General features: G+C 51.7%; 1 protein-coding gene across 1 annotated transcript; it reads left to right on the top strand.

Annotated features, from left to right (window-relative positions):
* The first annotated feature begins 16619 nt into the window (after nt 1-16619).
* LOC139585333 (olfactory receptor 14J1-like) lies at nt 16620-17315 on the top strand. The gene has a single exon (XM_071418019.1). The coding sequence runs from the start codon at nt 16620-16622 to the stop codon at nt 17313-17315; it is 696 nt and encodes a 231-aa protein (XP_071274120.1).
* The last annotated feature ends 6295 nt before the right edge of the window (nt 17316-23610 follow it).

Genomic DNA, 23610 nt, shown 5'->3' with positions numbered 1-23610 from the left:
TTGGAGGAGATGGGAGCTTCTATGAAACCTCTTCTGACACTGGGGACACTCGTAGGGCCTCTCCCCAGTGTGGATGCGCTGGTGGGTGATGAGGGCAGAGCTGCAGCTGAAGCCCTTCCCACACTCCCCACACTCGTAGGGCCATTCCCCAGTGTGGATCATCTGGTGGCGGATCAGGTGGTACCTCTGCCTGAAGCTCTTCCCACACTCCAAGCACTTGTGGGGCTGCTCCCCATTGTGAAGCTGCCCATGGGCCACCAGCTCTGATCTCTGGCTGAAGCTCTGTCCACCTTCCTCAGAAGGTGGCTCAGGGTCGGTCTTTCCTCCTCAGAGCCCCCTGGGCTGGGTTTTGAGCCCCTCCTCCGGTGGGATCTCTGGGGCTTTTCCTGTATCTTGGAATTCAGCAGTGTGGAGCCACTCAAAATGGCCTCTTCCACGAGGTTCTGCTGTGGGGATTTTTCCTCCCTGGTCTCCATCTTCAGCTTCTTCCCTGGGGGAGGAAGGACAAGGAGAGGATGGGATTTGCCTCCGTGCCAGAGGGAAGGGGAAGGAGATCCCCCCAGTGCATCCCTGGCAGGACGGGGTTGGCAGCAGGGTTGTCCTGCAGCCGGGGGCTGTGCTGGGCTGGGAGATGGAGCAGGAGAGAGGGGGAAAGGGGCACTGACTTCCTCCTCACCTGCCTGGGTATCCCAGGGCTCCTTCCTGTTTCTCGCAGCCTCCTCATCCATCCAATCGCGATTTGGGAATGGGAAATCCCGTTTTGGGGACCAAACAAAGGTTTCGCACATTGTCTTTTGAACTGGATTGAAGGCAAACCTGGGGGAGAGTCTAAATCAGAATTACAATTTAATAAGAAAATGAAGATGAAGGCAATGCTACAGAAACACTGCCTTAAACTGACAGAGTCAGGATAGAACCTGACACCCTGTTGCTGGTCAGGGTGGTGGCTGCAGTCCCATTAAGTGGTGGCTGCAGTCCCATTAAATGGTGACTGCAGTCCTGTTGGAGTGATGAACGTGATTCTGTCCAAGCAGTGATCCTGTAGAAGGGTCTGGTCTTCCTCTGAAGGTCCAGTGGTGGTTCTGGAGCTCTTGTCCTCTGGGAATCCAGTAGGCAAGCTGCTCCTGGTGCTGCAAGGCTCAGCTAATATCCAGGTAGGAATGCTTGGATCCTCCCCCTGGGTGGAGCATCCCACAATGGGAGGATGGAATTTTATCAGTCCTGCAGTGACACACAATGGCCCATTCACAGCAGATATCTCCCCTGGAGGGCGTTATCAGGGCTGAGTCATGGAAGAGATAAAGAACACTGCCCCACCTGTTTCTAGCAGTTGATGAAGATGGGGATTGAAAACATGCATTGGGTTCCATCTTACACTGCAACCTGAAACAGTGGGGGAATCCCTGCTCAGGGGGTGAACGCCACCCCCCTTCCCCAAACTGGCTCAGGTGTAAAACCCCCACCCCGGGAAGGCCACAGACACAGGGGACAATGTCACACTTGGCCCACTCCAGGGGAGGTCTCTGTCCCTGTCACTCCCTTGCTCTCTCCCCTTTTCTCTTTCTTTCCATCTCTCTCTCTACCTCACATTTACTGTTTAATAAAATCCACCTTGCATTTGGTCTTGCTAGCACCTCAATTGAGGTGGAGGCATCTCTCTGAAAATTTTCTTATCCAGATTGCGAGACTATTTTGGCACAGTGAGTTTAGGCACTCTTCTCTGACCCCATGTGCCTTTGACAACAGCATGGTTCCCTCCACTTAGGAGGTTGTGGCTCTTTCTGGAAGAACTCTCAGAAAGTTGTAAACAGTCCTTCCTTCCTCCTGTGGAACTTATGGGAGAAATTATGAGGAAAATGGATGCTGTGGGTCTGGAGCGTAAAGAGAATATTTTGTTGTCCTTCTTTGAAAAGTTTGTTAAAATCACAGGAGGAGAGGGAGCAAATGATATCCGCGTGACTGATAAAGTTCATTTACTCAAAGCTGAGGAACCCAAGGCTGCTAAAAGTCCCACAAGAAGCCCAGCTCAAGTAGCTAAATTCCCAAATAACTCCAGCCAGGGGTCTCCGGGAGGATTTTTTTGGAGAGTGTTCGGAGCCGGCAGATCCCGGACTCGAGCCCCGGATATCTCCGGGCTCCCTGAGAGGAGCTTTTTCGGGGGCAGAGGAGCCGCGATCGCCCCTCGGGAGGGTCCTGGGGGGTCCACGTGGGGATGGCCCGGTACCGACGGGGCGGGACATTGGTTTTGGGGATCCCCGTGAGAGCCGGGGCTGTGGAACAGGGGACCCCCGGGGCGGGGAGAGGGGAAGGGGCGATACCGGAGCTGGGGCACCCCTGGCAGCCCGGAGATGAGGCGGGGACGGGACCCCCTGACCCTGACAGGGGCGTGTCCTGGGGTGACTTCATGATGCTCGTGCCCCATCGGTCCCTTTAGCCCAGAAATGAGTTCTGCACCTTTAAGGCTGGTTCTGAGAGCCAAGGGGAGGAGGAAGAAGCTGCAGTTTCTTTTCAGACACTGCACTCACTCCTCCACATTCCAGCTCCTGGATGGACAGAGGGCAGGACAGAGCTCTCCTTTGCTTTTAGTTAGTTTTTAGCTCTCTGAGGCAGAGAAGTTGCCTGGACTGTGGTTTTTCTTTTTCTTTGCAGCTGTTTAAAACCTGCTCTGGACTGGACACACAGAACACCACTGGCAGCTCCCACCTGTGGCCCACTTGGCTGGGCGTGGACCAAGGCATTTCCAGCGCTGGAGGGACTGATAAGAGACTGATAAGAGACTGATAAGAGACTGATAAGAGACTGAGTGCACTGAGCTACAGCCCAAGGAGGGACTTGTGGAGTTTGTCATCTTTTTTGAAGCAGCAGGAGGTTTTATTGCTTAATATTGTTCAATTTTTGTGCTGGTGAATGCTTTGCCTGGTAAATAAAGTTTTTTTCCAGTTTTCTCCAAGGAAATATTTTCCCGAAGTGGCTGAGGGTGGGGCTGCTGAATCTGCATTCTAGAGGAAACTCCTTTTGGGGGTTTTCAACCAAATTTGCCCTAAACCAGGACAGGGCGGTGGAAAGAAGGGGGAACCCCAAGTGGCTGGATTGAGGGGAGGCTGGAGAGGGGGACCCTGGGACTCCAAAATCCGCCTGCATCCCTAAGCAGGACCCTGGAGAGGGGGGATCCCCAGGACCCATGGGATCCCCAGCAGCCCGGACACAGGAGACCACGAGAACACCAGAGGGATGAGACTGGAAATGGGACACTCGTGGTGGCTTTTTTTTATTCACTCTTGATTTTTGGAGATTTTTATGGACATCAGGTGACTTCTAGAGATGGACTTGTGTGGGAGGAATCCCCAACCCAAGGCATTCACAGCTTGTTTTTCCCCAAATCAGTATTTTCCCCAAACCTTCTCACAGTGACATCCCGTCCTGTCCTGCTCTGGGTGAGCTCAGTCCTAAACCTGACCCTGATCCTGGTCTCAATCTCACTCCACATTCACAGTTCTGTATTTAATCCCATCCCAGTCCCAAACTCATCTAGCCCCCGACCCAATCCCAACCCCAGCCCTAAAGCCAATCCCATGTCTAGCCTTAACCCCAATCCCAGCTCTAATCCAAATCTCAGCCCCAACTCCAACCCCAGCCCCAATTCCAGCCCCTTCCTAGATCCTCAGCCCCAAACCAAATCCCAGGTTCAGCCCTTCTGGGGCTTTGGGGGTGTCTCTGTCCCTGTGACCCCAATGATGTTTGGGTGGGGTCACAGCAGGGCTGAGAGGGACAGAGACCCCCCCCGGCCTCCCCAGGGGTGAGAAGGTGGCAGAGCCCCCCCAGCCCCGAGCAGCCTCAGCGGTGAGAGGGACACAGAGCCCCTGGTGCCCAGCCCTGCACAGGCATTGCCTGAGGCCAGAGGGATGGAGACCCCCCGAGCATCCCCCAGGGCCAGGGGACAGAGAGCTCCGAGCATCCCCTGGGCTGAGAGGGACAGAGACTGCCCCGAGCACCCCCTGGCACAGGGGTGAGAGGGAGGGAGACCCCGCAGGCATTCCCTGGGTGAGAATGATGGAGACCCCTGGGGAATGGCCTGGGGTGAGAGGGAAAGGGACAAACCCCTGGGGAATAGCCTGGGGTGACAGGGACAGGGACACCCCTGGGGAATGGCCTGGGGTGACAGGGACAGGGACACCCCTGGGGAATGGCCTGGGGTGACAGGGACAGGGACAACACCCCCAAAGCCCTCCCAAGCATCCCCCAGGGCAAGAGGCACAGAGACCCCTTGAGCATCCCCTGGACACTGGACAAAATCAACTTGGCAGAAATCAAACTTAGCTCTGCATAAATCAGTTTGATGAATATTTGATTTTCCCACAAAGTCACATGTGATGAAAGCACAAACAAATCCCAAACATGAATAAACTGACAATAGAAGCAATTCTGTGGCAATTCCAAGTTTCATCAGCCCCTGCAAAGCTCTAGCTCAGCTGCTGGCATTTTCTGATAAAAGAAAAGAGCAAATTTGGCCCAATAAAAATTATTAAAAGGAAGGAAAAGCTCTGTGTACCTGTCATGAAGGTGACAGGGATGAAGAGAATAATGATTCTCACATTTGGCAAAGCCCCCAAGCCTGGGAATTCAGTAGTTTTTCGGGAATTTAGCTACTTGAGCTGGGCTTCTTGTGGGACTTCTAGGAGCCTTGTGATCCTCACCTTGGAGTGAATGAACCTTGTCAGTGTCGCTGGCAACATTTGCTCCCTTTCCTCCAGTGATTTTAACAAACTTTTCAAGGAAGGAAAAGAAAATATTTTCTTTACAATGGCCACCCACAACGGCCATTTTCCTCATCAGTTCTCCTGTAAGTTGCTCAGAGAAGGCTGCATCCAAGTTTCCAAGAGTTTCTCCAGAGAGAACCACAACGTCCTCAGAGGACAGGACTATGATGTTGTCAAAAGCACTTGGGGTCAGAGAACAGTGCCCTGAACTCACTGTGCCAAAATAATGTCACAATCTGGTTAAGAAAATTATTAGAGAGAGGCCTCTGCCCCAATTAAGGTGCTAACAAGAAAAAATTCAACATGGATTTTATTGAACAGTAAATTTGAGGTCGTGAGAGAGATGGAAAGAAAGAGAAAAGGGGGCACAGCCAGGGAGTGACAGGGATAGAGACCTCCCCTGGGGCAGGGCAAGTGTGACATTGTCCCCTGTGTGTGTGGCCTTCCCGGGGTGGGGGTTTTACACCTGAGCCAGTTTGGGTAAGGGGGGTGGTGTTCACCCCCTGAGCAGGGATTCCCCCACTGTTTCAGGTTGCAGTGTAAGATGGAACCCAATGCATGTTTTCAATCCCCATCTTCATCAACCGCTAGAAACAGGTGGGGCAGTGTTCTTTATCTCTTCCATGACTCAGCCCTGATAACGCCCTCCAGGGGAGATATCTGCTGTGAATGGGCCATTGTGTGTCACTGCAGGACTGATAAAATTCCATCCTCCCATTGTGGGATGCTCCGCCCAGGGGGAGGATCCAAGCATTCCTACCTGGATATTAGCTGAGCCTTGCAGCACCAGGAGCAGCTTGCCTACTGGATTCCCAGAGGACAAGAGCTCCAGAACCACCCCTGGACCTCCAGAGGAAGACCAGACCCTTCTACAGGATCACTGCTTGGACAGAATCACGTTCATCACTCCCACAGGACTGCAGCCACAATTTAATGGGACTGCAGCCACCACCCTGACCAGCAACAGGGTGTCAGGTTATATCCTGACTCTGTCAGTTTAAGGCAGTGTTTCTGTAACATTGCCTTGATCTTCATTTTCTTATTAAATTGTAATTCTGATTTAGACTCTCCCCCAGGTTTGCCTTCAAACCAGAACAAAAGACAATGTGTGCACCCTTTTTTTGGTTCCCAGAACAGAATTTCCCATTCCCAAGTCTTGATTGGATGGAGGAGGAGGCTGCGAGAAACAGGAAGGAGCCCTGGGATACCCAGGCAGGTGAGGAGGAAGTCAGTGCCCCTTTCCCCCTCTCTCCTGCTCCATCTCCCAGCCCAGCACAGCCCCCGGCTGCAGGACAACCCTGCTGCCAACCCCGTCCTGCCAGGGATGCACTGGGGGGATCTCCTTCCCCTTCCCTCTGGCACGGAGGCAAATCCCATCCTCTCCTTGTCCTTCCTCCCCCAGGGAAGAAGCTGAAGATGGAGACCAGGGAGGAAAAATCCCCACAGCAGAACCTCGTGGAAGAGGCCATTTTGAGTGGCTCCACACTGCTGAATTCCAAGATACAGGAAAAGCCCCAGAGATCCCACCGGAGGAGGGGCTCAAAACCCAGCCCAGGGGGCTCTGAGGAGGAAAGACCGACCCTGAGCCACCTTCTGAGGAAGGTGGACAGAGCTTCAGCCAGAGATCAGAGCTGGTGGCCCATGGGCAGCTTCACAATGGGGAGCAGCCCCACAAGTGCTTGGAGTGTGGGAAGAGCTTCAGGCAGAGGTACCACCTGATCCGCCACCAGATGATCCACACTGGGGAATGGCCCTACGAGTGTGGGGAGTGTGGGAAGGGCTTCAGCTGCAGCTCTGCCCTCATCACCCACCAGCGCATCCACACTGGGGAGAGGCCCTACGAGTGTCCCCAGTGTCAGAAGAGGTTTCATAGAAGCTCCCATCTCCTCCAACACCAGCGGATTCACACCCAGGAGAGGCCCTTCCTCTGCCCTGACTGTGGGAAGGGCTTCAAGCACAACTGCAATCTCGTCACCCACCAGCACATCCACACTGGGGAGAGGCCCTACAAGTGTCCCCAGTGTGGGAAGAGCTTCACCAGAAGTTCTCATATGAAAAGACACCAACAGAGGCACTAGTAAGGGAAGCCCTGCAAATGCCTCGATTGCAGGAACAGCTTCATGCACCACTCCAGCTTCATCCCCCATGGGAGAACCCACATTGGGAAGAGCCCTGGTGATACATGTTCCCTGTGATCCATGCTAGGAAGACACCTGCACCATTTCCTGCCCCTGCCAATGACCTGATGTGGGATGGAAGAACGTGAGGGTCTGGCCATGGCCCTGTCATTACATTCACTCCCACCTCAGGTCATTGCCAGGGGCAGGAAAGGGACTCTCTCTCCCTGAGGAGAAGGGTGTCCATTCCAGGCAGGGGGAAATACGTGGCCAGGCAGACAGTTGTTGATGTTGTAGTTTTCCCTGTAAATAGTTTTTCTTATCCTTTCTGTTGACAATATTGTTTTTATTCCTGTTTGTTCCTTATCTCGTTGCTGCTCCCAATAAATTGTTCTTATCCCAGCCCGGGATCTTTGCCTTTTGTGCTTTCCATGGGAGGTGGGAGGGCAGCGAGGGCAGCGCGGTTTTAGCAGGAGCAGGAAATTGGGGAATCCCATTGCTGAAGCCCGGCCCGTGGAAAGCGAGCATCCCAGCTGGTGCCAGCCCTGGTGGCCATGGCAGCAGCCTTGGGAGCGGGTCCCTGGCTGGGGCTGTGGGAACCTCTTCCCTCTGGTGCCCAGGGACAGGAGTGGAGGGAGCGGCTGCAGCTGAGTCGGGGCAGGCTCAGGTTGGATGTCAGGAAAAGGTTTTTGCCCAGAGGCTGCTGGGGCCCTGGCCAGGCTCCCCAGGGAAGGGTCCCAGCTCCAGGGCTCTCTGAGCTGCAGCAGCGTTTGGCCAGCGCTGCCAGGCCCAGGCTGGCATTGTTGGGGTGTCCTGTGCAGGGCCAGCAGTTGGACTGGAGGATCCTGATGGGTCCCTCCCAGCTCAGCCAATTCTGTGCTTCTGGGATCCCATCAGCCTGGGGATGGGGCTGCCAATGGTTGCCATGGCAACGGGCTCTGGCTGCAGGCCTGAGCTGGTGTCCATGGCAACCACCCCTGGCATGGGGTCTCCATGGAGCTGCCAAGGCACTGAGCACAGCAACAGGGGGCTGGGGATGGTTGCCATGGAGACTGACCATACCAACAGGGTCCTGGTGGTGGTTGCCATGGAAACTGACCATAGCAACAGGGAGCTGGGGATGGTTGCCATGGAAACTGACCATAGCAACAGGCTCCTGGTGATGGTTGCCTGCTAAGGATCAGATTTGTCACAGACCCTCAGAGGGGCTCCATGGGGACTTTCCAAGAGTCTCCAGGCTGTTCCAGAGCTGGAATGTCACAGGCACAGACAGGGGCTCCATGGAGACCTCCCAGGGCTTTCTGGGGATGGTAAAGAGCCCTGTGGTCAGAGGCAGTCACAGCCATTCCATGGTGACATCCCAGGGCACCTTGGGCTGCAAAGGCACCCATCTGTCACAGGCACTCACAGGGGCTCCACGGTGACATCCCAGGAGCCCCCAGGCTGCCAAAGAGCCGGGATGTCCCAGACACTCACAGGGGTTCCTGTCATGGGCACAGTGGGAGCTTCAGGCAAAGTTTATTACAGAAGCTCCTGTTGGGTCACGAGGTGCAGAAATGATCCCCAATACCCCCACAGATCCCCAAATGTCACCGTTGAATCAGAGATGACACCAACCCAGATCAGAAGGCTAAGGGCTAAAAGTCACCTGTTTTTTCAGTCCTCTTCTTTTATATCCTGGTTTGCTAAAGGTGGACCTCATTGGTCATTTAATCAACACATTTCACATGATTGGCCAATTAAGACAACACCCTTCAGTAAACAACCTTATGGAAAAAAGCCAACCTATTTCAAACACTGTTGGGGCATCAGTTATTGATGTTTGTTTTATATTGGGCCTTTCTGGGGCGCGGGTGGTAAACCCTCCTATAGCATTTCTGTCCCAGGTAAAATGAGATGCTCAGGACAGTTTTGGTCTTCAGCTTCTTGTTTATTGTTAGCTTATCTAAAGTTTTGCATTGCTGTCCACTCCAGGCTCAGCACGCTGGTAAAGCACTGCAAAATGGCCCCAAAATGTACAGTTTCAAGGTCTTTAAAGTTGTCTTATCCAATTAACTCTAAAAACATACATTATTTCTACTTATCTACCAATAACTCATCCCTTGACTGTCCACATAAACTCTGCACTGTGCTTGACCAATGATTTTGTGCCACCGACTACAGAACATGGAGTAGATGAAGAAGAAGACAGGGACTACACCCCAATTGCTCCATCTTGCTTCCTATCTACACCATACTAACAATCCCAAAATCTAAATTTCTCACCCAAGTGACATGCTATACTAGCCTCTCATCAATTTCAGATTTTGGTGAATTCTAATCGGTCTCAAAGTCCTGGAAGTCCTCTCCATGGGCAAAGGTTAAATGCAGTGTTTCTCTGGGGGTAAGGAGCCCTCAGAGCAGACAGAGAAATATTCCCGGTTCCCTGGATTCCCACACATTTAACCTAAAATCCTTTAACACTTAACATGTGAAGTTACCCAAAAACGTTCCAGGTAAGTAGGATTAGAAAGAGAAGAAATAGAGAACAACAGAAAGACAGAAGATCCCGTGAAAGACACGCACATGGGTACCAACTGCTGGGGTTCCAGCATCACCAAAAGAGGAACCCCAGGAGAAGGCAGGATCCAGACCCTGGGCTGGCCTCGTGCTCCGGCTTTTAACCCCCTGGGCCTTCATGGGCCCGCCCCTGGGGTGGGACTGCCAGTTGCTTGTCCAATCAGAGCCAGGGTAGCACCACCTGCTGCTGTGTGATTGATTGATTGATTGATTGATTGACAGCTGGGCCAATCAGAGGTGGGTTCGCATCACCCCCTGCTGTGTGATTGGCAGCTCTGCCAGGCCAGGGCTGGGGGCGGGGCTCTGTCCCACCACAAACCAAGGCCTGACCCGGCCCTGGCCCCACACAGGCATTCCGAGCATCCCAAGGTGTCTCGGGACATGGATCTCATCCAGCCTCTGACAGCCACCACGGTGACACTACGGAACCTCATGGAACCATGGGTCATTGTGACAATGGAGATCCAAGGAAACGATGGTGAGACTGTGGAATCCAGGAATCGTGGAATCAAGGAGACCATTGTGCAAATCATGGGCCCTATGGAAGCAAGGATCAGTGGTCAAACTGTGGTTTGATTGTGATTGATTTAAAATAGAAACAAGGAGCCATTGTTTCACAGCGGGGCTGAGTGGGGCCAATGGACCCTTGTGACTCTGTTGGGGCTCATGAAACCAAGAAGCCATTGTGACATTGCCAGACCTCATGGAATCAAGGAGACCATTGTGACAGTGTTAGGACCCATGAAGTCAATGGAACATGGAACAGGTCTGCCTGGTTTGGCCTCCTGGGGGCTTTCTGACAGGTGCCACTGAATTTGGCATGTCAAGGGCCACTTCCCATCTGACCGTGAAGCACTGGGGTGCGGTGCTTTTATTCCTATGGGAAAGAACTGTCTTTCTTGTCTAGGCACCCATGGCTGTAATTAGGATTCCACCTCTAAAATTCCATATATTCAAGGGTTACTCTCCAAAATAATCTGCCCATACAGTCAAGTCTAGCAAGCCTTGGCTTCTGGTGACTGCCTCTCATCTGACCTTGCACCACTGCGCTTGCTTGTTTCCTTCCTATGGAGACCATTGTGACACTGTGGGGTGTTGTGGAGCCAAAGGGCTTTGTTACACTGTAGGAACTTGTGGAACCAAGGGGATCATTGTGACACTGTGAGTACCATGGATCCATGGGGCCATTGTGACACTGTGTAGTCTTGAGGAACCCTGGAGACCATTGGGACACTTTGGGGTCTTCTGAAATGCAGAGGACATTGTGACCCTGCAGGGTGCCATGGATCCAAGGGACCACTGTGACACTGTAGGGCCTCGTGGAACCAAGAACATCATTGTGGCTTTGCTGGGCCACATGGTCCCAAGGGACCACTGTGACACTGTGGGGCCTCATGGAACCAAGGACATCTTTGTGGCTCTGCTGGGCTGCATGGTCCCAAGGGCCCAGTGTGAAGCAGCAGGGCTTTGTGGAACCAGAGGCCATTGCTGCATTTCAGGGCCTTGTGGAGCCAAAGGACCAGTGTCATCCTGCAGGACACCGTGGATCCATGGAGAGCATTGTGGCATTGCAAGGCCCCATGGAATAATGGAGACCCTTGTGACCTGCAGGGCCTCATGGAAGGAAGGGGCCATTGTGACACTATGGGAACTTGTGGAACCAAGGGAATCATTGTTGCAGTACTGGGCCCCAATGGAACCAAGGGGCCATTGGACACAGCCAGGCTTCATGGAACCAATAGAGCATTGTGACACTGTGGGGCCTTGTGGAACCATGGAGACCATTAAGATCCTTAAGAACTTGTGTAACCAAGGGGCCATTATGACACCTGAGGGCATCATGGAAGCCAGAGAACCATTGTGACACTGCAGGGCCCTGTGGAACCAAGGGAACATGAAATAGGTGTGGCTGCCTTGGCCTCCCAGGGGTCACCTGACAGGTCTGGCTGACCTTGGAATGTGGAAGGCCACTCCCATCTGCCCCTGAAACACTGGGGCTCTGGGCTCTTCTTTTTATGGAAAAGAACTGTCCATCTTTTCCAGGCATCCATGGCCAAAATTAGGATTCCACTTCCAAATTTTTGTCTATCCAAGGATTGCTGCCAGACAAAAGCTGCCAGGACAGACAGGTCTGGCTGGTCTTTAACTCCTGAGTGTCAGAACTCACCTGTTTTCCAAACACTAGAAAGGGCTCTCTGCTTTTTTTTGTATGGAAAAATCATCCTTCTCCAGGCACAAATGTCTGAACTTAGTACTCCGCATTCATAATTTTGAATATCCAAGGGTTGCTCCAAGTAAACCTGCCAGGACAGACAGGTCAGGCTTGCCTTGGCCTCTGGTGGTTGCCGTTCATCAGCTCCTGAAACATGGGGGCTCCGTGCTTTCCTTCCTATGGAGACCAATGTGACATTTTGGAGCCTTGTGAAATGAAGGGGCCGTCGTGACACTGCAGAGCACCATGGATCCAAGGCACCATTGTGACACTGTCGAGCCTCGTGGAACCCAGGACATCATCGTGACTCTTTTGGGCCACATGGTCCCAAGGGGCCAGTGCAAAGCAGTGGTTGGTAGTTAGCCCAGCTGTAACTCAGAGTCAGACAGATTTTTCCTCCAAAGAATTTGGCAGGAGTTTCAAGCCCTGGGAATCATTTGTTTAACTTAGGGTGAGTTTGAGAGTTCCCCCATAAGCCTTTAGTGTTGCTATGTTAAGTTGTCCAAATTCTCCTCCCCTATTGGTTACTTGTTTCCCCTATAGGGTTATTGTTCCAGAGTGTTCTACCCGCAAATGTACATGTTGTTGCTTCCCCTTTTTCTCAGGTCTTTGGATCCTGCCCCTTCTACTGCGCTCGACTTCTCCATGTTTATTGTTTCTCACCCTGTGTTATTAAAGTTCCTTTTAAGCTACTCCATCGAACCTGCTCCTTTTCATTTTCACCACCCTTGCCCTGAAGTCAGGGAACCAGAGAGGTTTGTCACAGCCACCCTCATTGTGACCTTGGGCTCCCGAACAGGGACCATGACACTCAGGGCTCCCTGTGTCAGTCACGTCAGCTGGGGTTAGCTGATGGATAGGCATGCGCTCCCTGGGATTTTGGATTGTTCCAGGCCCAGTGGATTCATTGTTGCTTCAAGGGACCTTGCCCAGGATTGGCAGGGACAACGATGGTTTCAGCTGCATAGGATTGCAGGTGGGTTTGGGGAAAAGCAAGACATTTATTGCCCATTTTGCCACTGTGTTTTTACAATATGCACCCACATCCCATAATTGATTTGGGCTGTTCTGGTGGCTCTTCCCCATGAGGCAGAGAAAGAGAAAAATGGGCAGCCAGATGTCCAAGGTAGAAAGGAGTGCATATGGATACTTTAAGTTAATTCTCACTGATCATGACAAAATATTCTCAAAGAACGAATTAAAATCAATCATGAGGTGGAACATTAAAAATTTTCCAGACGCCTCTGCTGATGAAATCCATACCACTGAATTTTGGGACTCAGTGGGAGTTAAATTGTACAAGCTTTTGATCAAAAGGGACCCCACTGCACCCCGCATGCTCCCCATCTTCCATGCCACCATTCACCAGCAAGCATTTTGTTGAAAACTCAATCCGTTGGTCACTCCTAACTTGGGACCTCCCCTCAAGCCTGCCTTTCTCACACCTTCCAGGATGGTCCAAGATGGCAATGGCCACGCTGTCTTGGAGCATCATGCCCTGGAGACTCAAGACAGAAGGAGCCCAAATGTGGCTCGGAAGCCCAACCATCCTCCCTCCATCTTGGCTCCTCCACTTCCTGCTCCCACAGCCTTCTCTTCCGCCCTGAATGAACCTCCAGACTCCACCCCCACAACTGCAGGTCACGCCCCCACTGTCAATCATCCTCTCCACCCTGGGCCATGCCTCCAGTTAAGGAAGGAGACTGGCAAATAGCCTCGAAACTCCTCATTGCCCTGGGATGTTATGAAAGAAAGGGGCAGAATCCCAGGTATCAACCATTGGTTTACGGGGAAATCAAGGATCTGTGTAGGGCAGCTAAAGACCATAGGAAGGACTTACCTTGTTTTAATGGCCTAATGAGGGCCATGTTTACAGCACATGTCTTAACTCCCTATAATTCAAAATATATTATGACCATGTTGTTGTCACCTACAGAATACACCCTGTGGGAAGGGGATGGAAGTGTTCACTAAATCAATTAATAGCAGACTATGCTAATAATGAGGCAAGGGCGGGATTGACAATCAACCATCCAGCTGGAGAAGGGCAACACAGCCTACCAAATGATCAAGCAGCAGGTATCCCCAGAGAAGTATTGGATGATATCAGAGAGATGGCTTTGAAAGCTTTAATCCACGTATCGGGTGGTAGCACCCCCAATTTGGACTCCCTTGGGTGGCTGCAGCTAAAGCTTTAGGACAATCAGACCATCCTGGGTGCCTGTTGAGTAAGCAAACCAATGCTGCCTCCCTCACATTGAGTGGCTGCTCTCAGACACAGAGACCAGCAGACACGCCACCGTGCAGAATAGCGATAGAGTTTTTACTCTGGGCACATGGGCATGGCTGTGTAGACTCTGAGGGCATGTGCTGCATGAACCTCTCCAGCCACAGCGAGTCAATCCACAAGAGCATTCAGGTACTGAAGGAAGGGTTCAAGAATCTTCAAGTGGAAAACAAAGACTGGTTCAATAAACTCTTCCAATCCAAGGGACTAAAGGGTTGGATGATGTCTAACTAAAACAGGACTATCAATTCTCTTAGTGGTTGTGCTGTATTGTTAATTGTACAATGTTTGTTTGGATGCTTTTAGAAAGTCTTACAAAATTCTTTCAGTTCCATCTTTGTTGTAAAACAGAAAGGGGGAAGATAGCCAACACAGGCTCCTTATAGGCTCCTTGGAGGAGAGAATTGGAGGCCAGGATGGCACAAAAACCTCTCAGAGACTCAGTGTGGGAAGGAAAATCCTTAAAAGTACCTAAAAGTATTCTTAAATCCATAAAGTACCTTAAAAACCTTGAGTATCTCAAGGCATTAATGAGCCCCACTGAGTGTCAGTACGAGGCTCTCAAGGGACTCATTAAAGCAGATAATTGGGGCCATGATTGCACAAACCTCTCACAGAGTCTGGATCAAAAGGGAAACACCAAGTACCTTCAAATAACTGAAGTACCTTGAAGCATTAATGAGCTCCACTGAGTGTTGTTACTGACAAAGCCTCTCCAGGGACTAATTACAGCAGATAATTGGAGGCCATGATTGCACAAACCTCTCCGAGACTTCAAGGCAAAAGCCAAACCCCAAGTGCTTTGAAAAACCTGCAGTCCCTGCAGGGAGCATGAAGGAGCCCCCAGGGCCATTGCTGAGCAAGGCTCCCCAGGGACTCCTTGCAGCAGATCCTTGAGGCCACTGGGATGTGGGCTAGGGGGGGATGCTGAGGGCAGCACAAGGGGCTGACAGTGCCCAGCCTGGCTGGGGCTGGGCCAGGAGGCCCCAGGGCCTCAGGACAAGGTGTCTCCTCCCAGCCCTTGCTGGCACAGACCCTGCTGTGCCCCAGGCCACCAAGACTTGGCTTCTCTTTGTCCCCACCTGTCATCACTGCCTGCAGTTCTCTGCTCTCCCTGGGGCCTGGGGACACTTGCTCAGTCATGTCCCTCGCTGGGACCCATTAAAAGTCCAAGAAAGTTTGGAGTTGGATTCTGCCTTGGAGTTCTGGAGAGGTTTCTTCATCTCCCTCTCAGGGACTGATGTTCAGGGCCTGAGCACAAAGCCCCAGAGGCTGATTAAATTCCTTGTGCTGTGTCTGTGCTGCTGAGCTGGGCTGGGCTCCTGGCCCAGAGGCAGCTCCTGGTCACCAAGAAGAGCTTCAAAAGCACATTTCTCTTGATGAGCAGCTCTTGTGCCAGCCCAGCAGGGCTGGGGCACTGCCTGCAGCCAGCCCGGGCACAGCTGTGCCCGGGCACAGAGGCACAGAGAGCTTCAATCAGTCAGGGCTGGGAAGGGGCTGAAAAGTGCCTGGGGCACAATCACTGCCAGCCCTTGGCACAGGAACCTCTGGCTGCAGGACAATGCAGCTGCAGCTCCTGGAGCCATCCCCTGCAGCTGGAACATGCCAATGCCTGCAGAGCCTGTGAGTACATTCTCTGCTTGTCTCTTGTGCAGAGCAGCCAGGGGTGCCCAGGGCTGTCCTGCAGAGCAGGGTCCTGCAGCCCAGGGCGCTGTGCTGGGGCAGGGACTCTGCTGCCTGCCAGGGACAGCTCTCAGCCAGCCCTGGCAGCTGCTCCCAGCACTGGGGGACAAGATCTGGGTGGCAGGAGACAGCTGGTGAGGCTTGGGAGTGTTCTCCTTGTGTGGGGAGGATGCTGCATTGTTCAGGACTGCTCCCAGCATGACATTTAACTGCAGAACATTTCCAAGTAGATTATACAAGCAGCACAGCAAGGCAGGGCCTGCATAAAGGATAAAATCCTGCTTTTTTAATTTACTGCTCTGGGTAGCCTGGGTGGGAAATTACCCATGGATATTCATCTCTCAGTTAAGGTTGGAATAATAAAAACATTTTGTCTCAGATCTGAATAAACCAGGCAGTGACAGAAATCAGCACAGGGCCCCTCACAGGCAGCATCCAGGTTGCTTTTCCAGCCTCCTCAGCGTTGCTCTGACGTTGCCATCAGAGCTTGCAGAGCCAGAGCTGCCCCTGGGCAGTGCCTGAGCTGGGAGGGCTCTGCAGGGCAGAGCTGAGCCCCCAGGGCTGGGCTGGGCTCTGGCAGCACTGGCAGGGCCCAGCCCTGGGCACAGGGAAGCAGCTGCTGGCAGGGACAGCTCCAGGCAGCAGAGCCCTGGGCAGGCAGTGGGGGGAAAGTGCCCCCAGCCTGTGCTGGGATATTTCAAGTCCTCTCCAAACCCAACTATTCCATGATTACTTTTCTTACAGATCCCCATGCAAAGGCACCATAGCAAATGTCCAACAGCAGCTGCATCAGGCACCTCCTGCTGGCATTGGCAGACACGCGGCAGCTGCAGCTCCTGCACTTCTGCCTCTTGCTGGGCATCTCCCTGGCTGCCCTCCTGGGCAACGGCCTCATCATCAGCGCCGTAGCCTGCGGCCACCACCTGCACACGCCCATGTTCTTCTTCCTGCTCAACCTGGCCCTCGCTGACCTGGGCTCCATCTGCACCACTGTCCCCAAAGCCATGCACAATTCCCTCTGGGACACCAGCAACATCTCCTACACTGGATGTGCTGCTCAGCTCTTTTTTTTTGCCTTTTTCATCTCAGCAGAATATGCCCTCCTGACCATCATGTGCTACGACCACTACGTGTCCATCTGCAAACCCCTGCACTACGGGACCCTCCTGGGCAGCAGAGCTTGTGCCCACATGGCAGCAGCTGCCTGGGCCAGTGCCTTTCTCAATGCTCTCATGCACACGGCCAATACATTTTCCCTGCCCCTGTGCCATGGCAATGCCCTGGGCCAGTTCTTCTGTGAAATCCCACAGATCCTCAAGCTCTCCTGCTCACACTCCAACCTCAGGAAATTGGGACTTGTTGTGTTTTCCATCTGCTTAGCACTTGGCTGTTTTATGTTCATAGTTTTCTCCTATGTGCAGATCTTCAGGGCTGTGCTGAGGATCCCCTCTGAGCAGGGACGGCACAAAGCCTTTTCCACCTGCCTCCCTCACCTGGCCGTGCTCTCCCTGTTTGTCAGCACTGTCATGTTTGCCTACCTGAAGCCCCCCTTCATCACCTCTCCATCCCTGGATCTGTCAGTGTCAGTTCTGTACTCAGTGGTGTCCCCAGCCCTGAACCCCCTCATCTACAGCCTGAGGAACCAGGAGCTCAAGGCTGCAGTGGGGAGACTGATGACTGGATGGTTTCGCAAACATTAAACTATTGGCCAATTTCTGCATATCACTTGTAATAAAAGTTATCTTTGATCCTTCTTGTTGATTTAATTTTGGAGCTTCTTTTCTGTCGTAACGGCGGGAGAGATGCGACACACCATATGCGATGAATAGCAAATCTCGAAGTTTATTGAAAGCTTACACATTTTTATATTAGTGTTAATGAAGCTTATGCATATTGCAAAATCTGAGCTCATTATTGGTTAAAGCACACTATAATCAAACACACCTACTTCTATCTCTTAACAATTATTTTGCCTCTATGTGTACATTCTTCTAATTTCTCTACCTTGGGATAACTACATTTTCTGGCAAGCAATTTTCTCCCCCGTCTTCCCGTTTTAGAGAAGGTCACTGTGACCTTCATCAGTAATTGGGCATCGGTTGCTCAGTTCCCAGCTTGTTTCTCTTACCCTTATCCATTGGTATCACATCGGAATGTCCTTTCTCAGCTAACCAATTTTCCAAAAAGCTCTCTACATCTCCCCTGTTTTTCTGTTGAACAAGCATAGTTTGATTAAATGCAGTAGTTATCATCTTTCGCACCATATTCTGCAAGCATATACAAAAACAAGGCAAGACTAATACTAACAACAAAACTACAATAGCTACTACAATGCTAACCTTAATAATCGAACATAACCATGATCCTAAGTTTAAAGATTTGAGCCATCCATCAATACCAAGGCCTGATTCCATCCGTAAGTTCCCAGTTAACCTCCGTAACTCAGAGGGCTGTGAGTGTACAAACTGTGCATGATCAGAAAGATTCATGCAACACATGCTCTCAAATTCATCACAGCCATGGCCTTGTGCAAGTAAGAGAAAATCAATCGCAGCTCTATTTTGAAGCGTTGCATGGCGAATAGAATCTACATCAAGCACAAGACTGGAAATTGCTAAGGAAGTTGCATTTGTTTGTTTAGCAAGCCAACATCCTAACCTATTTAAAATAGTATGAGCACTTGCTGCTGATACCCCTGGGGTTAAGAAAGATGCTGCAACTATGGCTGCTGGGGACCAAAACTTTACATCATCCCGGCAGTCAGCTGCCAACGCATACCACACGAGTGGAAAAAATATACTGTAGCCAAAATACCACTTTTGAAATGAACAAATAGTTTAGATGCCTGATCTGTGTGAAGCCTTTGTTTCAGTGAAGTCTGACGTATCAACAAGTCTTTCAGCATCTTGGTTAAACACAGGAAACAGAGAAAAATAACTCAGAACTAACTCACCTATAAAATATTAAGAAATACAAATCAGATGATGTGTTTCAGATCGGATATTTGAGACAAATAAGCAGTGTAGAATAACTCATGTGCTTGTGAATCTCCTTATGCAAAGCCAGTGAAGAACTTAACACATGTGAGACAAGCTACAGCTCACACTGGTTATTTTCAGAGGGAAAAGAGATATAAGAAGTGATGGAGAAGTTATAAGTTGAGTCAGGTGCTTAGAGTATTGCGGGTTTGCTTTAAATTGAACAGGTACAAGAAATATGTTTCTAAGTACAAAGGGACGTTAATGCTGTGGTATGATTTTTTTAACTCATATTCTCTTTCGGATTAAAATGTAAATTAAATGAGAGAATATTTTAAATGACATATTGTGTTCTCACTTGGACAAAGAAAAAGGATAACAACTAAGTACAAAATACTCTTTGTTCGATGTTACAGGAAAAGCTAAGCAACAGTTTTCTTGTAGACTGAAATCATTATTCAAACAATAAAATGAATGTTTTCTAGGCTACAAACATCAGTGTTTATGCTTTATGTTTTAAAAGTCAATTGATGCTTAAACAGTAGGGATGAATATATTCTTTTTGGTAATTATTTATCAGAATTGTCCCCAATAATAATACTAATAATAATAGTATTAATATTATGGTTAAAAGTCTATTATATATTTTAGTATCTGTTTTGAGTGGAAGTTTTGTTGTTTTTGTTGTTTGGAGGGAGTTGTTTTTTTTGTGCAAACTAACATTCAGGTTAAATTATAATTTTAAATGTTACATGACATCCAGTCCAGTTTTCTAAACATATAATGAGTAACAGTTGTTTTGATTTTCCTCTTGCATCTGTGTAAGCAGTTATAGCATCCGATAAGGACTTTAGTGATCTTTTTGGGCATTAAATCTAACTCCACTGTCCTATCACGACCCTTTTTGAACAAATCAGTTAAAATGTCAATTTTCTGAAAAAGAGTTTTATGTTGTTGAAGTGGAGGAGATATCCATTCCAAGGCCCATATCTCCCCCGTTTTTCTGTTATGCTAAGTAAGTGCACCCAGTAAAAATTTGTGTCTACACCAAACTGTCAGCTGTACAGGGAGATCAAAATCACGTCTCTGAACACTGCCTTGTGTAACACGGTCTAATATCTGCTGTAGTGTTTCAGCCCGTTCAGGGGTTATACGAACAGGCTGTGCTGGATCAGTTCCCTTTAACAAAGGTCAAAGTTCATTTAACAGTTCATTGTTCGATTCGCATAGGTGGAAAAAGAATATACAGCATAATAGAACTCTCCCCTAGATAGCCAGCGTCCATTATTCTAGATAAAACAAACAATCCCAACACTGTAGCCGAGAAATGTCCTAAAAGCAAAACTCTCACAGATAATTCATCAATAATGAGTGGTCTGTTTAGTCCCGTTGGAACTTTTCCTGGGTGAACAGTCACCAAAATCACTGTCTGCTGCTGTTGCTAGGTCTACTCTGAGGCTCTCGGCGGTTGCGGGCTGAGGGCAGGTTTAGCCGAAGTGGTGATAGCTGCGGGCAGCCGCGGGGCGGGCGGACTCACCGGAGCCCGCTGCTCCACGGGGGGTGGAAGGCCCGTCCTGCCGTCCCCCCCTCGGCTCGGGGACGGGGCGGCTGCGGAGCGGTGCTGGCGGCTGCGGAGCGGGAGGCGGCCGCGCTGCAGCTGCTGAGTCGCCCAGGGCCGGGGCCGGCACGAGCCTCTCCGGCGGGGCGGCTGCGGGCTGTGCGCTGCGGCAGAGCTGCGGAGGGTGCGGGTCCGGAGCGGGAGGAGGCGGAGGCGGTGCAGGGTTTAACACCGGGGCAGGCGGCGCGGACGGCACGGCTGGAATACGCGCGGGGGGGCTGCTGCCCGCGGCAGAAGCCGATAGCTGCAGGGAGCTGCTTTTTAGAGCAGGAGCTTGTATCGGCGGGGACCCAAACCAGTCTCTGCAACTCCTGTTGCTTTCACGGGCTGCACTAGTCTGCTGGGCAGCTCTTTCCCCTGCCTGGTATTCCAAGAATTCAGCATGCACGACTCGCCATAAATTTCCCAACTCTCTCGCGGTCTTATCCTCATCTATGATTGCACGCCACAACTTATCTCCAAATATACGCCATTCCGACAACTCATGCACTGTATGCGGATTACGAAAAAACTCCTGTGCACACCCATAATCTAACAACCCAGGAAGTTCTTTCTGTAAATCTATCCCTCTAATCTGACGCCCTCGTAAAAAGTCAGTAAATAAATCATATGCTGCTTGCCTGTCTTTATCCATTTCAACGACGATTGCGCGCTTCTTGCGGCTCTATTCAGGTCCGGCAGCACGTAGCAGCCGGGCTCTCCTCTGAGGTCACCCGGGGCACGAACACCTTCCTTTTTCAGCGGTGTTTTTTGCCGTCCCCAGCCGCGAAAGGACCTGCACTTGACTTTTACGCCTCCGACCGTGGCTAGTCCCGAAGGTACACGTCCGGGGTCACCATTTGTCGTAACGGCGGGAGAGATGCGACACACCATATGCGATGAATAGCAAATCTCGAAGTTTATTGAAAGCTTACACATTTTTATATTAGTGTTAATGAAGCTTATGCATATTGCAAAATCTGAGCTCATTATTGGTTAAAGCACACTATAATCAAACACACCTACTTCTATCTCTTAACAATTATTTTGCCTCTATGTGTACATTCTTCTAATTTCTCTACCTTGGGATAACTACATTTTCTGGCAAGCAATTTTCTCCCCCGTCTTCCCGTTTTAGAGAAGGTCACTGTGACCTTCATCAGTAATTGGGCATCGGTTGCTCAGTTCCCAGCTTGTTTCTCTTACCCTTATCCATTGGTATCACATCGGAATGTCCTTTCTCAGCTAACCAATTTTCCAAAAAGCTCTCTACACTTTTCCTTTGTTTTAGTATTTTCATATTGTCCACAAATAAATGTCAAAGTTTGTGCCATTTCTCATTTTGTTTCTCTCCACCTTACCTGTGGCCACAGAGTGTTTTAATGAGGGGCGGCACTCTCAGTGGTTTTAAAGGAACTAAAGGATCTCCCAGCAGAGTTTTCTGCAGAGATGCCCTTGTATTGCCTTCTCTGGAGCTGCAGCAGCAATGTCTGTGTGCAGAGCTGGGGCAGATCAGTGCTGGCCCAGCAGCTGTGCCCAGCAGCAGCAGCAGCAGCAGCACTTGGTGTTGCCAGTGCTGCTGCCGTGGCCCTGCCCCGCTGCCCTGGTGGCCCTGGTGTTGCTGCAGGGCCTGAGTGCTCTCGGGGCCGGGCACAGCCCTGGGGGTGGCAGTGCCGGGGCTGCAGCAGGGACAGGCCATGGGCACTGCTGGGGCAGCGCTGACGCCTCAGGCCAGGCCCTGGGGGCTCCAGGCTCCTTGCCCAGGCTCTCTCAAGAACACGGCCAGGCCAATGCTCAGCACTGAAACCCCCATGAGCAGCTCCAGGCTGGCCGTGGGCAGGCTGGGGGCAAACAGCATGGCTGGGGCTCTGCAAGGGCCCTGGGCCAGACGGGAAGGAGCAGCAGAGCAGGGGCTGATCCATGCCCAGTGCGCTGCACAGCCCAGGGCAGCGTCCCAGAGCGTCCTCATGCAGCTGCCAACAACATCCCCCCTCTGCAGCCCTGGCCTCTCCCCCAGCTCACACAGGTGCCCCATCCTTGCAGGCACAGACACGGCAGCACTGCCTCAGCAGCCCCTGTTTGCATTGCACACAGCAGGGCCAGCACCCCCATGCTGTTGCTGTGGGGACATGAACCTGAGGGAGCACAAATGCCATCAGCCCCTGGGGCCAGCAAGGGCTGGGGACACCAGGGAAACCACTCGGCTTTGTCCTGGCCTCTGCACTCAGCCAGAAAGTTTGTTCCCATCAGCTGGGAGTTTCCTGTGCCACTGCAGAACGCTGTTGCTTAGAGCCAGGGCTGCCTGGCAGCCACCCCCAAACTGCCCTGAGCATTTCCTTGGCTTCTCCTTTGCTTTCTTTACTCTTTCTTTGTACAAATTTCTTCCTCTTGCCACCCGCCCCCCCCCCCCGCCCTGTTCCCTGCCCTGCAAACAGCCCATCCCTGTTTGCCCTTTCCTCTCTGGCCCCACTCCCCATTGCAGTTCCTGACTTGGCCCCATGGGAACGTCCCTTGGGCAGCAGGATCATCCTACAAGTGCTGCAGGAATTGTCTGCAGGCTCCTGCAGTGCCTGCTGCTGCTCCCTTGCCAGAGGCACCCCAGGCCAGGGGGGCACATCTGGGCTGCTGTGTCTGGCTCTGGGGCTCCTTGTTCTGGGCAATGAGGAGGAGCTGCAGAGGCTCTGCAGGACTGACAGGATGGGCTTTGGGGCTGCCAGGAGAAGCTGAGGGACCTGGGCTGCTGGAGCTGCTGAAGAGGAGGCCCAGGGCTCATCCTGCAACTGCTCCAAGGGTGGTTTCAGAGAATCCCAGAATCAACAAGGTTGGAAAATACCTTGGAGATCATCAAGTCCAACCTGTGCCCTGACACTGCCCTGTCTCCCCTGAGCTTCCTCTTCTCCAGGATAAACAACCCCAGCTCCCTCAGCCACTCCTCACAGCACTTGTGTTCCAGACCCCTCCCCAGCCTTGCTGCCCTTCTCTGGACACGCTTCAGCCCCTCCATGTCCTTCCTAAATTGGGGGCCCCAGAACTGGACACCGCACTCGAGGTGCTGCCCAACCAGTGCTGAGCACAGGGGAAGAATCCCTGCCCTGCTCCTGCTGGCCACACCATTCCTGATCCAGGCCAGGAGCCATTGGCCTTCTTGGCCACCTGGGCACACTGCTGCCTCATGTCCAGCCTGCTGTCCATCAGTCCCTGCAGGTCCCTTTCTGCCTGGCTGCTCTCCAGCCACTCTGTCCCCAGCCTGTAGTACTGCAGGGCTTGTTGTGGCCAAAGTGCTGGACCCGGCACTGGGACTTGTTAAACCTCACTTTGTTGGATTTGGGCCCTGGATCCAGCCTGTCCAGGGCCCTGTGCAGAGCCCTCCTGCCCTCCAGCAGATGCACACTCACACCCAGCTTGGTGTCATCTGCAAAT

Source organism: Agelaius tricolor, unplaced genomic scaffold (genome assembly GCF_023055355.1).
Source record: "Agelaius tricolor isolate 1412-34295 unplaced genomic scaffold, bAgeTri1.0.p SCAF_73, whole genome shotgun sequence".
NCBI classification, from domain to species: Eukaryota; Metazoa; Chordata; class Aves; order Passeriformes; family Icteridae; genus Agelaius; species Agelaius tricolor.
This window is presented reverse-complemented; position numbering and strand designations above follow the sequence as displayed.

What these genes read in the sequence shown, in the direction of transcription:
- LOC139585333 (XM_071418019.1), top strand. Translation starts at nt 16,620, where the DNA reads ATGCACAATTCCCTCTGGGACACCAGCAACATCTCCTACACTGGATGT.